The 13,112-nt window shown below is 41.6% G+C and overlaps 1 protein-coding gene across 2 annotated transcripts in view; it reads left to right on the forward strand.

Moving 5' to 3' along the window:
• SGCG (sarcoglycan gamma) overlaps window positions 1-9,807 on the forward strand; it is a 95,384-nt gene extending 85,577 nt beyond the window's left edge. For both annotated transcript variants that reach the window (XM_050767106.1, XM_050767107.1), the window contains exons 6-8: window positions 263-335; window positions 4,272-4,395; window positions 9,021-9,807. In XM_050767106.1, the coding sequence (XP_050623063.1) occupies window positions 263-335; window positions 4,272-4,395; window positions 9,021-9,194 (371 nt within the window). In that variant the 3' untranslated portion in view covers window positions 9,195-9,807. The remainder of the gene's footprint in view (window positions 1-262; window positions 336-4,271; window positions 4,396-9,020) is intronic.
• The last annotated feature ends 3,305 nt before the right edge of the window (window positions 9,808-13,112 follow it).

A 13,112-nucleotide genomic window follows, 5' to 3' on the forward strand; every position in this document is an offset into this window, starting at 1 on the left:
TTCTAGTTTTAAAATAAGCCTGCTAATTTGTAATTGCTTTGAAAAACATATTTTGTTTATGGGAACATAATGAAATTGTGATAGCCTCAGAAAAGTAGGGAAGCAGTTGGGCCTATTTTTCCACCCGTAACTCAAACATCTGCAAAAATTCTGCAACAAAGAACAAAGTCCGTATATTATTTAATATCTAGGCTAAATGTTTATTTTGTCTGGTGCCACTTGTTTTACTTCTGCTCCTGATACATCTTTGTTTTCTGTTTAGGGCCTGAAGGGGCTCTTTTCGAACATTCGGTGGAGACGCCCCTTGTCAGAGCCGACCCATTTCAAGACCTTAGGTAAGAATTTTTGTTCAAATATGAACAACCTCTCCTGTAGAAGACAAGGGGGTATGGGCTGGAATAATATGTCAGCAGTGACTACGACCTGACTGTTTCTTATTTCATCCGTTGCCTTTATTTTCAAGATTTTCTGCTTATAACTAGATAGTGTTTATTAAAATCCAAAGGAGGTCAAAAAGTCCCACTGACTCCACACTTGGTGCCTCTTCACAGCCTCCTCCTTCCTCCTGCTTCCTCCTCTCCAATCTGCCTCTCACGCTGGTATCAAAATGAGTTTGCTAAATGCAAGCTGGTTTAAATGCTTCTTTCCTCTCACATCACATCAGCCATAGGAAAATCCTAAGTGCTCCACTGGGCACTCCCAGCCCTTCATAGTCTGGGCTGTGACCGGCGGGACCTCCTCCCCTACCCTGCCACTCAGACACGAGTGACTGCCATATCCTCACCGACTCGTCCCACACCATTTCCTCTGGAAATATTTCTACCCCAGGGTAATACATCATAATCGATTCAGAATGAATGAGCATGTCTTTCCTTATGAAGTGGGAGAAGGAGATTGTTAAGAAGGATCTGGGACGGGGAACCCCTGCAGGCTCACAGCAGGGCAGTCTGGCAACAGTCCTCTTCTGCCCCGATGAAGTCACTGGGACTGGATGCACCATCTCTGGTAACCAGAAGAACACTTGACAAATCTATGAAACAACCACTTTCAGACACTGGATAACAGGAAGTGCAAAACAAGATAGAAACTAATGAGGTGAGCCCTACACTTGCCCGAGCTCTCTGCCCACAGGCATGTTCAGAATCAGGGCACAGGGAGGGGGAATCCAGTCAGTGCACGGGAATCTCTGGGAGTGGAGGAGAAAGAGATCCGAGAGTGGGGAGTCTGTGGGGCAGAGGACCAGAGAAGAGGGCATGTGCCGGGAAACAGCCCCAGAAATCGCATACAGCTTCCCAGGTGTGCACGTATCAGAGGTTTTTCAACTGCTCCGCTATATGTAAGCACCTGATTTATTTACAGTTCGCTTGTGCAGGTATATTTTCATATTGTTGGAGATATAACTTCATGATAAATTCCTGGAAGAGGAATCCGTGGGTGAAAAACATAAATGCCTATATTGTTTACTCAGATAATGCCAAATTCCCTTCCAGTGACTTCCCCCTCCATTGAGGTGTGCCAGTTTGCACACTAGCATTGATACGATAAAACCTATTTTCCTTTCCCGATAGCTGCCAACACAATGTGTTTTAAGATATTTTAAATTTTGCCAATCTGATAGATTAGAAATTATATCTCAAAATGGTTTACATTTCTCTTAATATGAGTGAGGTGGAGCAACTTTTCATATGTTTAAAGGCCATTTTTATATTCCTTTCTGTGAATTATTTATCTTTTTCTACTTTTTAAAAAAATATTTTTCCTCTCAATTTTTAAGACTTCTTTAAATATTGGGGATATTAGCCCTTCATCCCTGATATATGTTTTAAATAATTTTTCCCAGCTTCAGTTGGTTTTTGATTTATTGTACTTTATGCTGTGCAGACTTTTTAATGCTTACATACTCATGTTTACTAATCTTTTTTATTGTATCTGGATTTTAAGTTTGAATTTAATATGTTTCTTGCATGGCTTTATCTTTTACAATTAGACCTCTGATCCACTCAGAGTTTATTATTGTGTGAGGTATGATGTATAAGGTGTGAGGTCTGATTCTAATTTTATCTTTTCCAATTGACCAACCAGACATGCTAGCAACTAGATTATTTATTTAAAACTCTACTTTTCCCCTATGATTTGAAATACAACCTTTACCACTAAATGTCTCTGTAGACTTGGGGCTGTTCCTGCACTTGTTATTCTATTGCACCAGTTTCTCTATTCATGAGTCAGTACTGACTTTGTTAACTAAACAGGCTTTTTTTTTTTTTTTTTGAGATGGAGTCTTGCTCTGTTGTTCAGGCTGGAGTGCAGTGGTGTGTTCTCAGCTCACTGCAGCCTCTGCCTCCCCGGTTCAAGAGATGCTCCTGCCTCAGCCTCCTAAGTAACTGGGATTACGGGAGCCTGCCACCATGCATAGCTAATTTTTTTTTTTTTTTTTTTCTGGGTAGAGACCAGGTTTCACCATGTTGGCCAGGCTGGTCTCGATCTCCTGGCCTCAGGTGATCCACCTGCCTCGGCCTGCCAAAGTGCTGGGATTACAGAGAAGGTATTTTAATGTCTGGTAGGACTAGTTATGCACATACGACTTTGTACATCATTGAATATTAGTCTGCCTATTCTTATGTATTTTTGCATATGAACTTGAGTATTAACTTGTCTGCTTCCAGAAAACTTATTTTTATTAGGATTATATTAAGTTGATAAGTTATCTGAGGGAAAACTGACAAATGACTGTGCTGAGTGATCTGCCCAAGAGCAGGGCTGTCTTTCCGTTTGTTCAAAGCTACTTCTGTACTTCTCAGGAGCATTGAAAAGTTTGCTTCATACATGTTTTCCACGTTTATTCGTTGCTATTATAAAGGAGGTTTATCATATCATCATTATTCCCTGTTATTGTTTTAGATATGAAGGCTATTGATTCCTGTGTGCTAATTTTATTTCCTTACTAAACCTCACTAAACCTTGTATTGTTCACATCCATTTGATGATTGATTCACTGGGATTTTCCAGGTATACCATCAGATCATTTGCAAATAGATGTAGTTTTACACCTTATTTTGCAAGTGTAATATCTAATCCATTTCTCTTGGCTAATTGGATTTCCTAATGTCCTCAATGCAATGTGAGAAAGAAATGGAGATAGTAAGCATCCCTGTCTTTTTCCAGTCAAAGTGGAAATGCCTCTGGTATTTCTCCATTAAGCAAAATGATGTGAATGTGTATTTTATAAAGAAAGCACATATCGATTTCTAGTTTGTGTTGAATAGGTATTGAAGTAATTACAGAGGGTCTTTAGTAATTACAGAGATAGTCATGTATGTCTCTTAGATATATTAATATGGAGTATTACATTAATGGATTTTCTAATACTGAACCAATCTTGTATTCTGGGAATAAATCCTACTTTGGCCACGAAATATTATACACATAACTTGGATGCTGAGCAGCTTAAAAGTGTTTCAAATGATCACATTATGCCATCTGGTGGAAATTCAGCCTTTTCCAGGCAGAGGCAAGTAAGAGAATTCCTCCGGCTGTTATATTTTTGGTTCTCTTTCTGTACTTGGCTTAACCACAAGGAGAGTCTGATTAATTGTACAAAACCAAAGTCAGCTGAGGCCAACTTCCCTCCTTTCAGTTCTATCAGTTCAGTAATTTTTCCAAAAGAAATCTTTCCATTTGCCCTGTAATCTTTCTAAAAAAGACCAAACTTATATTCTGTCTCATGAATGTGGAAAACGCATGTGTTATCCTTACATCTATCTTTTTTTCCTAAATAAATTGGCATTTTAACTAAAAAAACAAGCCTGCCACAGCTACTTGAGAGGCCAAGGCAGGAGGACCTCTTGAGCCCAGGAATTTGAGGCTGCAATGCACCATGATCACAACTGTGAAGAGCCACTGCACTCTAGCCTGGGCGACATAGCAAAAATAATTTTGTGTAGTTCTTCATAAATGGCATTTTCTTCTGAAATAGTATGCCAGAGTACTTAACTACGCCATTGGAAACTGCTGCTTGGGATTAGGACTGCCTCATGTTTTTATTGGCTTTTAGAGGATACTAATCTCATAGGCTTTCATTGATAGAAAGTTTCTTTCATACTTCACATTATTTCTGGATTTATCAACGAATAATGCACAGTATGTTACCATTTGAGAATGACTTGAAGACTTATGTATCTTACTAGTTATCTTTTCCATGCTAAGTTGAGGGAGTGCTGGAGTGGCTTTTAATACTTTTTTTTTTTTTTTGCTTCTTTTCCTCACCTCAGGTTAGAATCCCCTACTCGGAGACTAAGCATGGACGCCCCAAGGGGTGTGCATCTTCAAGCTCACGCTGGGAAAATCGAGGTGCTTTCTCAAATGGATATTCTTTTTCATAGCAGTGACGGAATGGTGAGTTCACAGATCAGCCTCCTACTGTATGTCCTAATGATATTCCTGAGTATCATGTCTGGAAAGCTATCAGTATTAAATTTCTAGTAGTTTGTAGGAAAACATGAAGGTCATAGAGTAGCAAATGTACAAGGAAAGCAAAAGACAATTTAGCATTGAAAGAAGGGCCAAGAAAGTCTAAAATTATTCTGTATTAGATCCGGACAGGTTTCTTTGGCATTTTTGCTATCAAATGACTTAGTGACTTGCTATTTTCTTTTTTTATTTTTTTGAGACGGAGTCTCGCTCTGTCCCCCAGGCTGGAGTGCGGTGGCGCGATCTCAGCTCACTGCAAGCTCCGCCTCCCGGGTTCACGCCATTCTCCTGCCTCAGCCTCCCGAGTACCTGGGACTACAGGCGCCACCACCACGCCCGGCTAGTTTTTTGTATTTTTAGTAGAGACAGGGTTTCACTGAGTTAACCAGGATGGTCTCGATCTCCTGACCTCGTGATCCGCCCGCCTCAGCCTCCCAAAGTGCTGGGATTACAGGCATGAGCCATCGCACCCGGCCCGTGACTTATTTTCAAGTTGGAAAAAAAAACCCACTACAGACATTCCCATTTACAGAGAATGTCCATTTTGCCATTTCCTAGGGATCCAGCTTCTCTGGGGATGGTTGTCACTAGGAGTCACCCACCGACAACCACTGTCACCTTCCACTGCCCAGAGTGCTGCGCTTAAGCTGCATTTCCAGTTTAAACGAAAATGAAAGATGAAAACTAAGAGTGTTTTTTCAAAGTCAACTACAATAAAGATATAACCTGGGACTTCAAGTCTAGAAATACAGTTGTCTCCCTTTATTGACAGGGGACATGTTCCAAGACCCCTAGTGGAGGCCTAAAACCACAGAGAGTACTGAACCCTTAAACACTCTTTGTTTTCCTGTGCATACATACCTATGCTAAAGGTTAACTTATAAATAAGGCTCAGTGAGAGATTAAGAACAATAACAACTCACAGTAAAATGAAGTGATTATAACAATATGCCAGCATCACCGCTCTCGTGCTTTGGAGACATTATTAAGTAAAATTAACGGCCACTTGAACACAAGCACCGCAGTAACTTAACAGTGGATCTCACCACGGAGATGGCGCCTCAGTGACTCACAGGCTGGGAGCGTAGACAGCTGGAGATGCTGGGCACAGGGATGATTCGTGTCCTGGGCTGAACGGCTTGAGATTCCATCACGCTAGTCAGAAATGTGTGCCATTTAAAATGTATAAATTATTTCTGGAATTTTCCATTTAATGTTATCCAGACTCAGGTTGACAGCAGATAACTAAAATCAAAACTAAAACCAAGGAAAGCAAAACAGCAGACAGCAGGGGAGGAGCTACTAAAACCTCACGGACACAAGCCAAAGTCACAACGAGGCTTAGAGCACACACTGCTCACTACTGATATTGGAACCCTGTTTGTTAGAAAAAAAAAAAAGGAAAAAGCTCGATTTCAGCCAACCAGAAACTCAGACATGTTAGGGATGTTCCTAAATGGTCTAGAAGAAAATCAAGAATTTGGTTTATAAGCTCATTCCAATTACATGATGCCATATTTAAAGATTTGTACAAACAACTGATCTCATCTTCTTGGCCTAAGCCCAGATATTTTCATACGTACGAATGTGCTCAAAATAAGCCTCTGCTGCATGGATTGTCTTGTACATAGCTCTGTCTTACCAACAGTGAGTGCAGTGAGTGACGTGCATCGCGTTCATTCATGCCACCGTTGCCTGGCTGTCATGCCAGACCCTGTGGAATCCAATAGGGATGGCACCATGTCCAAAACGCCAAAGAGGAGACCCACAGCCATGGAACAGGACGTAGGGTTTATTGAGGACTTACCAACAGGGCAGTCCAGTAGCAGCGAGCTGGACTGGAAAACGGCTCCCGTTTGTAAAAAGCATGCAGGTTATACAGCATTTTCACTTAGCAACAACTTCCATTTAACCCAAAACAAAGGGCCTCGATCCCCCATATGGCCTATGTTCCAAGGGATGGGCCAGGCGCTCCGACGTCCTTCACAGATGTGGACTGAATCTCTGGGTTGGCCACTCCCAGACTCCTTAGCTCAGAACTCTGAACACACATTCTTCTTGGGTCCTAGAGTCATTCTCAGGGAGTGCCTGCGTTATTGCAGTCAGGTGCATCTCCATACACCAGGTGAATGTGCTGGGATAAATGTCCATGGACGCTGTTAGTACAATGAGAGGGCACATGGGTTTCCAAGCTCCTCCCCAGCTCTGGCCCTATCATCGCACCTGTGGCAATGCACAGACCCCCCCCCCCACACGTGAAATGTGGTGCGGCAGGCAGAGGATTCAGCTGGCAGTCAGGAAGCCTAAGTCCGAGTGCTAGATCAAATTCCCTCATTACCTGTTTGAATTCGGGAATCTTATCCGGCCCTCTCTGGGCCTGTCTCCTCAAATAGGGATATAATATTTGCTCAATTATGTCATAGGGTTTTGAGGCACTACTTAGGAATATGGGTGCCAACATTTTGAAACTACATTACTGTGATATTAGTAGGAAGGTGTAGTAAAGGTGTAGGTGGATATGGTGCCATCATCGAGCGGGCCGTGAGAACAGCCCCAGAGTGTGGGCAGGACCCATCAGATGACAGCCTGCTAGTGGAACACAGTTCTTCAGGGGAAGCCACTGCAAGTCATAACCTATGAAGTTATGATGTCAGGAGCAGATAAATGCAGAAATAAAAATCAAGAATGTTGGAATTTCATTGTGAAATCATAATGTCACTACACACTTAAAAATGTATTACCAGCCTGGTGTAGTGGCTCACGCCTGTAATCCCAGAACTTTGGGAGGCTGAGGTGGGCAGATCACGAGGTCAGGAGATCAAGACCATCCTGGCTAACATGGTGAAACCCCGTCTCTACTAAAAATACAAAAAAACAAAATTAGCCAGGCGTGGTGGCGGCGCCTATAGTCCCAGCTGCTCGGGAGGCTGAGGCAGGAGAATGGCGTGAACCCGGGAGGTGGAGCTTGCAGTGAGCCGAGATCGCACCACTGCACTGCAGCCTGGGCAACAGAGCAAGACTCCGTCTCAAAAAAAAAAAAAAAATTACCTTCACAAATGTAAACTTACCTTAATTTTGAAATGATTAGTTATTGACATGAAGTAGGAGTCACTTTTACAAGCAGCACACAGCCAGACCCATAATTCGAGTGGGTCTTCCTTATTATGAGGAGCTACTTCAAAGGGATGAGAGAGATTCCAACCTCTCACCAAACATAGTCCCATAAAGGCAAAAAAAAAAAAAAAAAAAAAGATGCTTGGGTGGCAGTGTGTGGACTATTCCAGCGGCTGGAGTTTGCTGGAAGAGTAGGGTCAAAAATGACAACTAGAAAAAAATTGACCAATTAACCACAAGAAAGGGGACAGGAGAAGCCAACAAGTTGAAAGTGTGTTAGTGAAAAGCAAACGCCTACAGAACCTGAGGCGCTGGGTAATAACTAAAGAGATTCTACTTGAAAAGCATATTGACACCTATTTGACTTCTTTGACCCTGACTGCACCAGACCACGCAGGGCGCAGAGCTGCCTGCGAGGCTGTGGGGTCGTGTGATCAAGCCTCACCGGGCAGGTCCACACCGGGAAATGCGTGCAGCCAACAGCAGGTTGTTAATTGACTGGAAGGCAAGGATAAGAGCCACACAAAATAAAGGAAGGAGCTCTCCTTGTTGGCAAGGACAGAATTATGCCTACCCACATTCTGTTTAATTCCTTGTAACAAGTGAGTGCCCTGGAGTAGGCAACGTTTGGCTGCTGGATGTGACAATTTTTATTTCTTTATCAAAAAGATTTCCGAGCCTCAATCTTCGGCTCTTTGTTTGCATTTCAGTTTAAATTATCATATGACCAGAAAATCCAGTAGTTTTCATTTCATTTTAATTGGCTGAGTCTGTGTGTCTGCAGGTTTTCGGCTAATAGGAGGCCGTGCCATTTCAAATAACATTTAAAAGTTAGGGAAATGGTTGCCAGCTAATAGGATGAATTTAATTGCCTCTCATAGGAAAACAAAATCAGGAACAAAATCAGGAACAATTTCATTATTCATGGATAGAAATTATTAAGATGAATCTATTTCGATGGATTGTACTTTATCCTAATGGGGAGGAGAGGATTTACGTAAAGTCAAAGTGAGTCACAAGATAAACGTGAAGCGGCAGAATTCTAGTATGTTTGACAAACAATTTTGAAAAGCGTTTTTAGAAGTGTAGCGTCACAAAACTGAAAAGCAACCCAGTTTACTGCAACAAAAACAAACTGTAAAGGTGAAACACGTCTTCACAATGGGGTCACATTTCTAAGCTGGACTCAAACAATGACAAAAAGGAGAAGTGCCTCCCTCCAGTGCGGAAGGAATTATGACGTCCCAGCCTGCATGTAAAGTAGAACTAGGCTTTAAAAGAGTCGGATAATTACGAAATGACTCACATAAAGTCAGGTGCCTATTTCGTTTTCCATGAGGAGAAGAAACTAATTGGAAACCTTGTGAGAATGGGGATTTGCTGCTGACCAGGGTGGCCCTTCCTTAACACCTCGTCTCTCGTCTTCTTCCAACCAGCTTGTGCTCGATGCTGAAACCGTGTGCTTACCCAAACTGGCGCAGGGGACGTGGGGTCCCTCTGGCAGCTCACAGAGCCTCTACGAAATCTGTGCGTGTCCGGATGGGAAGCTGTACCTGTCTGTGGCCGGCGTGGGCACCACGTGCCAGGAGCACAGCCACATCTGCCTCTGAGCTGCCTGCGTCCTCTCAGTGAGGTGAGCTGTGCAGTGCCGGCCCCAGATCCTCACACCTAGGGAGCAGCTGCACATCGTGAAAGACCGAGGAAGCGTGGATGGGAAGTAAACGCTTCCAGAGGAACTCAGAAAAAAAAATGTGCCAGTGAAAAAGCGTTTGGACAAAACTACATGATCTCCAAATGCACGTGGATGTGAGACACAAAAGTTGAAGAAATGGAAAAGCAATGTGTTTTTCCACTGGATTAATTTTCACCAGAACAATTGTGAATTCTGCCTCGCCTCCCCCATCTTGTCCCTGTGGGCACACACTCGGTGTGGAGTTAACATGTGACGCTCCACTGTGGCTATCTAATGTCGTGTTGAGAGTAGCCTTGCTCAATACTAAAATGCCCCAAAGTTCTATACAGCATTTCCTTCACAGCATTCAAACTTCACATCCTCCCTTCAGTTCAATGCAAGTATGTCAGGTTTCACAAGAAAAATTTCAAGTTTTGAAGGGTATTTGAGGTTGATCTGGTTTTCAAGATGTAGTCAAAGGAATAAATCACACAAAATTAAACTTTCTGTATATAGTCAATAAAGAATAAAAATCAACCTCATTTTTCAGATTTCACAGTTTAAGGGTGTCCTACTTTTTTAATGCTTACAAATCTTTGAGGTAGGTATTATTTTTCCCCAAGTTACTGGTGGCAAAGGCTCAGGCAGAACAAGTCACAAGATCACATGGTAACTACTGAAATTAAACCAAAATATAACCCTCAATTTGCATAGCTCTTTACACTTTGAAAAAGTTTCACGTGCTGTGTCCGAAATACCCGTCTATGTGATAATTGTACAGAACTTATCTGACAAATAATGAAACTGAAGCCCAAAGAGGTTTTGTCTCTACCAAGATCAAAGGGCTAGTCTGTGGTACTTGCCTCCACACGATAGACAAAAGTCTGGATTTAACTTCATAGAAACAAGACACTCAGAGCTTGTGAAAATGTTTAGTGCCAATTGGCTATATAAGTTGCTATAGAAATCAAATAGGACACACTGAACCTCTGAAGACAGGTTCGTTTTGTGTAGGCCATCCGCTCACTTTGTAAAATGCCTTCTATCACAAAAAGTGGTGGGATTTGTTTTTGTTTTACTTATGATAAGAAGAATCTCCAAACAGGTGTAGGGAGACCAACAGCACTGCCACTTTCTAATGATACGACATATTAATAACTATAAATACAAGTTCAAATTCATTTTCCATAGTCTCAGAATCAAGAGAAAGTACAAAAGTGAACTCTTTATTCCTAATGCTTAGTAAGATGTTCATTTAACAGCATAGCCTGCTTATAACAACTCCCTGATGTTTAAATGGCCAGAATGCATAAACACTTGAAATTGCAAAATAAAAACACAGTGCTTTCCAAGCAGTTAAGAGCAAACTCAACTCAGTGTAATGCTCCTCACATTTCACAGGCGGTTGGGTGCTTTTACTTATAAATTGGTATTTACCTTTTTCCATTTGGTTGAGTCCTGAGTAAAAACTGCTTTCTTACTGTGACATTCCTATTGTCAAAGTAAATGGTTCCTGGTATTTTGTTCCCTGTTTGTGCGAAATATGCCTTCAAGCCCAGCTGATAGAACACGGAATCACTAAACATTTATAAACTAGCTTGGTTCTCATAGCGTATGTCCAAAAATTTGTGCTTAGATGATAAAGTGAGGTAAATAAAAATAGTCAAGTAGAAAGTGTGGAGAACAGAACCTTTTGAATAAAAGGTTTAAATTCTATTTTTTTGATCCTTAGCGATATGGAATAATGTTGAAAGAAGTTGTTATGGATAAATGCATTCTCCACAGTCAGGAATTTATTATCCTTCATTAGAATCAAAGCTTTTAGATGAGCTGTATTCTAAAATGCATTACATAAATCTGTCTTCTTAAACATATAATTTAAATTTTCACTGAAGGCATATGGTCTTGATTATAAACATATATCACAGGGTATATAGACTGATACTGCTATTATACTACGTGATTATAGACTATTGAGTGTTGCTACATTAGGGATCTAAAAATAGCACTCATTTCTTTCTCAATTTATGAACTGAGAAGTACATACAGTCAAAAAGATGAAGATCAAAATTTACTACTATTATGCTTTAATAATAAAGATAGTGGTCCTGGCGCGGTGGCTCACGCCTGTAATCCCAGCACTTTGGGAGGCCAGGGCGGGCGGATCACAAGCTCAGCAGATCCAGACCATCCTGGCTAACACGGTGAAAGCCCGCCTCTACTAAAAATACAAAAACTTACCTGGGCTTGGTGGCACACACCTGTTTTCCCAGCTACTCAGGAGGCTGAGGCAGGAGATTCACTTGAACCCGGGAGGTGGAGGTTGTAATGAGCTGAGATTGTGCCACTGCACTCTAGCCTGGGCAATGGAGTGAGACTCTGGCTCAAAAAAATAAATAAAATAAAAAAAAATAATAAAGATAGCTGGTTTGCAGCAAAATGGACTTCCTAATAACTTCACAGCTGAATAAAATACAAACCACTCTGGTCACAGGCAGCACTAAAGTCTCCCAACTTCTACAATCACTACGTGAGGAGGATGGACAGATGCCTTCTCTGAAAGCAGCCAAATTCACATTAAAAGAGTCAAGCCATGTGTGTTGGGTTCCCCCCACCAACCCCCACCAGGTCATCCAGCAAGTTAAGTCTGTGCTCCTATGGGAAACAGGGAATGAGGGTAGGAGCTCTTCTGAAAGGACAGAATTTTGTGCACGATAGTTTTCAGATTGTGTCTGCTTCTGTAGCTTTGTGTCCCCTTCTTTTATTCCTTGGAAACATCGCCTCTTACTGGGCTTTAGCAGTCTTTTTCACATAGTAAATTCCACTTCAAATATGCTTCTATATGCTATTTTCTACCAGCACTATAAATGTCATCCTTGAGATCTACAAAACATTTAAACTACCAAAAATGTCATCTGGCACTAATGAAACAAGTACATCCCACTCATCCCAAAATCAGACCTGTGAACAACTCAGACCTGTGAACAACTCCTCTTCATTCTGTTAAATACTATTTTAAGATTTTACCCAAATCATTTTTGGGCTCTCGGCACTGCCTGCTCCGTTAACTAACTGTATGGTGCTTTTCACTCGTGTCCTCACGGAGACTATGAACCACTGGGCCATCCTGCCGGGGACGCCCTGTCCCTGGAGCCTCTGCAGCAGAGACCCTGCTCACGAGTGCAGCTGCTGCTCCATCCCTTTCCTGGGGGAGCAGCCGATCCACGACAGACAGCACACAGCTTCCTTTGTCTTTTTAAAAGAAGCAAACCATGGAAAAGGGTGGGGGAAGCGCAAAATAAGAAAACAGTCAGTGACAGATTGGATTAAGAAAATGTGGCACATATACACCATGGAATACTATGCAGCCATAAAAAAGGATGAGTTTGAGTCCTTTGTAGGGACTTGGATGCAGCTGGAATCCATCATTCTTAGCAAACTATCACAAGAACAGAAAACCAAACACCGCATGTTCTCACTCATAGGTGGGAACTGAACAATGAGATCACTCGGACTCAGGAAGGGGAACATCACACACCGGGGCCTATCATGGGGAGGGGGGAGGGGGGAGGGATTGCATTGGGAGTTATACCTGATGTAAATGACGAGTTGATGGGTGCAGCACAGCAACATGGCACAAGTATACATATGTAACAAACCTGCACGTTATGCACATGTACCCTACAACTTAAAGTATAATAATAATAAATAAATTTAAAAAAAAATAAAATAAAATAAAATAAAAGTTAATTGATATTAAAGGTTGAAAAAAAAAAAAAAAAAAAAAAAAAAAAAAAAACAGAGTCAGGTCCAAAATTCCTTATCCTCAATTTCAGTATCTAAAAAGCTTCAAAAA

Source organism: Macaca thibetana, chromosome 17 (assembly GCF_024542745.1).
Source record: "Macaca thibetana thibetana isolate TM-01 chromosome 17, ASM2454274v1, whole genome shotgun sequence".
Taxonomy (NCBI): Eukaryota; Metazoa; Chordata; class Mammalia; order Primates; family Cercopithecidae; genus Macaca; species Macaca thibetana.